The 2,500-nt window shown below is 40.2% G+C and overlaps 1 protein-coding gene across 2 annotated transcripts in view; it reads left to right on the forward strand.

Moving 5' to 3' along the window:
* Positions 1-2,500, forward strand: part of slc9a1a (solute carrier family 9 member A1a) — an 88,658-nt gene that overhangs the window by 76,590 nt on the left and 9,568 nt on the right. For both annotated transcript variants that reach the window (XM_061915169.1, XM_061915170.1), the window contains exons 7-8: positions 1,673-1,743; positions 1,856-2,032. In XM_061915169.1, coding sequence (XP_061771153.1) covers positions 1,673-1,743; positions 1,856-2,032 — 248 coding nt within the window. The remainder of the gene's footprint in view (positions 1-1,672; positions 1,744-1,855; positions 2,033-2,500) is intronic.

Below are 2,500 nucleotides of genomic sequence, written 5' to 3' on the forward strand. Positions count from 1 at the left end.
TTGTGTTTTATCACAATTAATTTTAAAACAAATTTTCACAATATGAGTTTCAGCATTATGAAACATCTTAACTTTGCTTTATTTGCCCAGTCTTCCTTGCAAGAGCGCTCCGAGTGTGCCAGATGGCCCATTCAGCTCACCCCACAGTCTTTTAATCATATTTTATTAGGTTCAAACACTGATGACATTTATTAAACAAGACAAGAAGCAAGGAATCAAACCGAGACAGAATTAAATTTGGCTCAATTGAGGAGAGACGTCTGGACACTGTACTGTTTGCAGTTAATCCAGAACGCGGCAGCAGGACTTTTAACAGGGGCCAGGAAACGCCAGCATATAACCCCAATCCTTGAGAGTTTGCACTGGCTCCCTATTCATTTTAGAATTGATTTTAAAACCTTGCTCTTAGTTTTTAAAGCTGTACATGGACTGGCACCTCATTATATCTCGGACCTCATCCAAACTTACAATCCTGCGCTCGCTCTGAGGTCCGAGAGCCAGCTCCAGCTCGTGGTGCCCAAAACCAGACTTAAAACCAGGGGAGACAGGGCCTTCTCTGTGGTCGGCCCTAAGCTCTGGAACGCTCTACCCCTCCATATTCGAACTGCTCCCACAGTGGAGTGTTTTAAGTCTCGTCTTAAGACCAGTTTTTATTCTCTGGCTTTTAACACTACGTGAGTCGTGTAGTCCTTTGTTGCCCTCTGTGTTTTAAAATTTAGATTTATATTTACTGTTTTAATTGGTTTCACCCTTAAAATCGTTTTTAATCATATTTATTTTATATTGGTTTTATATATATTTATTTATTATTATTATTATTCTATTTTTTTTCAGTCATTGGTGGAGCTCAGGATAGTATTTAAATGTTTTTAATATTGTTGTGCAGCACTTTGGAAACATTTTGTTGTTTAAATGTGCTATTTAAATAAAGCGGATTGGATTGTTTGATCAGTCTCACCACGCTCTGACGAAAGATTGTACGCCTCTTTTATTTGGACTTTCCCTGATTACATGGCAACAGCTGTTTCTAAGGGACGGGGGCCGTAAACAGCCATCACCTTTGATTACAAACCGTTCAAAGAGAAGGTTATAAAACAGTTCAAAGAAAAGGTCGTAAACAGCCTATAGACTTTATTGTCATTATATTTGCATATAACAAGATCAAAGACTCCAACTTAAGGTGCGGTAGTGGGAACAGATATGGGGTGAAATAAATAACACAAGAGGTAATAAAGGAAAAAACTAACAATTGAAATAAACAGACTACTATCCAATACAAATAAGCAATCCTGTATAATATACAAAACACTATAGAAATAGAAAATACTGTACAATATACATGCCCCCGGTCACAGAACAGTTCAAAGAAAACGTCGCCTGGAGGGGAGACTGGTCCTGCTTCCTCTCCGCTTTTGTAGTTCTCGGGTCAAGACAAAATCTTTCTGTGGATTACACTACATCAAAGAAACAGAACACCTTCATGTTGCTTCCCATCCTACACAGTGGAGTTTTACAAGCTTTCCTCTTGGTAGGATCAAAGACAGCTTTTGTCCTCTCCCCGTTAACTCGTTGAAACACAGAGTTTGGTGATAACTTAGATACAATTGTTCTGACATGTTTCAGTATGAGACTTATAAGCAATGAAGCAGACTTTCTTCTCTTTCATGTCCAGTTCCTTGACCACCTCCTGACCGGCATTGAGGACATCTGTGGACACTATGGACATCACCACTGGAAGGACAAGTATGCATCATATCCACACATCAAAACCTGTCATTCATGGCAAAGAGCTGAAAGGCACATTCTAGCGGAGGCCCAGCGGTAGTTTGCAACGTCTCTTCTCTCGTCCTCCCAGATTAAACCGCTTCAACAAGAAGTACGTGAAGAAGTGCCTGATTGCAGGCGAGCGCTCCAGGGAGCCGCAGCTCATCGCCTTCTACCACAAGCTGGAGTTTAAGCACGCCATCGAGCTGGTGGAAAGCGGAGGCGGAGTCATGCTGCCCTCGGCCGTACCTTCCACAGTTTCCATGCAGTAAGTGTCACGTCTTCAGTGTTGGGTTAGTTACTGGAAACCAATAACTACAAACCCCGTGTCCATATGAGTTAAGAAATTGTGTTAAATGTTAATACAAACAGAATACAATGATTTGCAAATCATTTTCACCCTCATATTCAGTTGAATATGCTACAAAGACAACATATTTGATGTTCAAACTGATAAAAAAAAATGTTTTTTGCAAATAATCATTAACTTTAGAATTTGATGCCAGCAACACGTGACAAAGAAGTTGTGAAAGGTGTCAATAAACACTGATAAAGTTGAGGAATGCTCATCAAACACTTATTTGGAACATCCCACAGGTGTGCAGGCTAATTGGGAACAGGTGGGTGCCATGATTGGGTGTAAAAGCAGCTTCCATGAAATGCTAAGTAATTCACAAACAAGGATGGGGTGAGGGTCACCAATTTGTAAGCAAATTGTCGAACAGTTTTAGAACAT

This window comes from Nerophis ophidion, linkage group LG11, assembly GCF_033978795.1.
Source record: "Nerophis ophidion isolate RoL-2023_Sa linkage group LG11, RoL_Noph_v1.0, whole genome shotgun sequence".
Taxonomy (NCBI): Eukaryota; Metazoa; Chordata; class Actinopteri; order Syngnathiformes; family Syngnathidae; genus Nerophis; species Nerophis ophidion.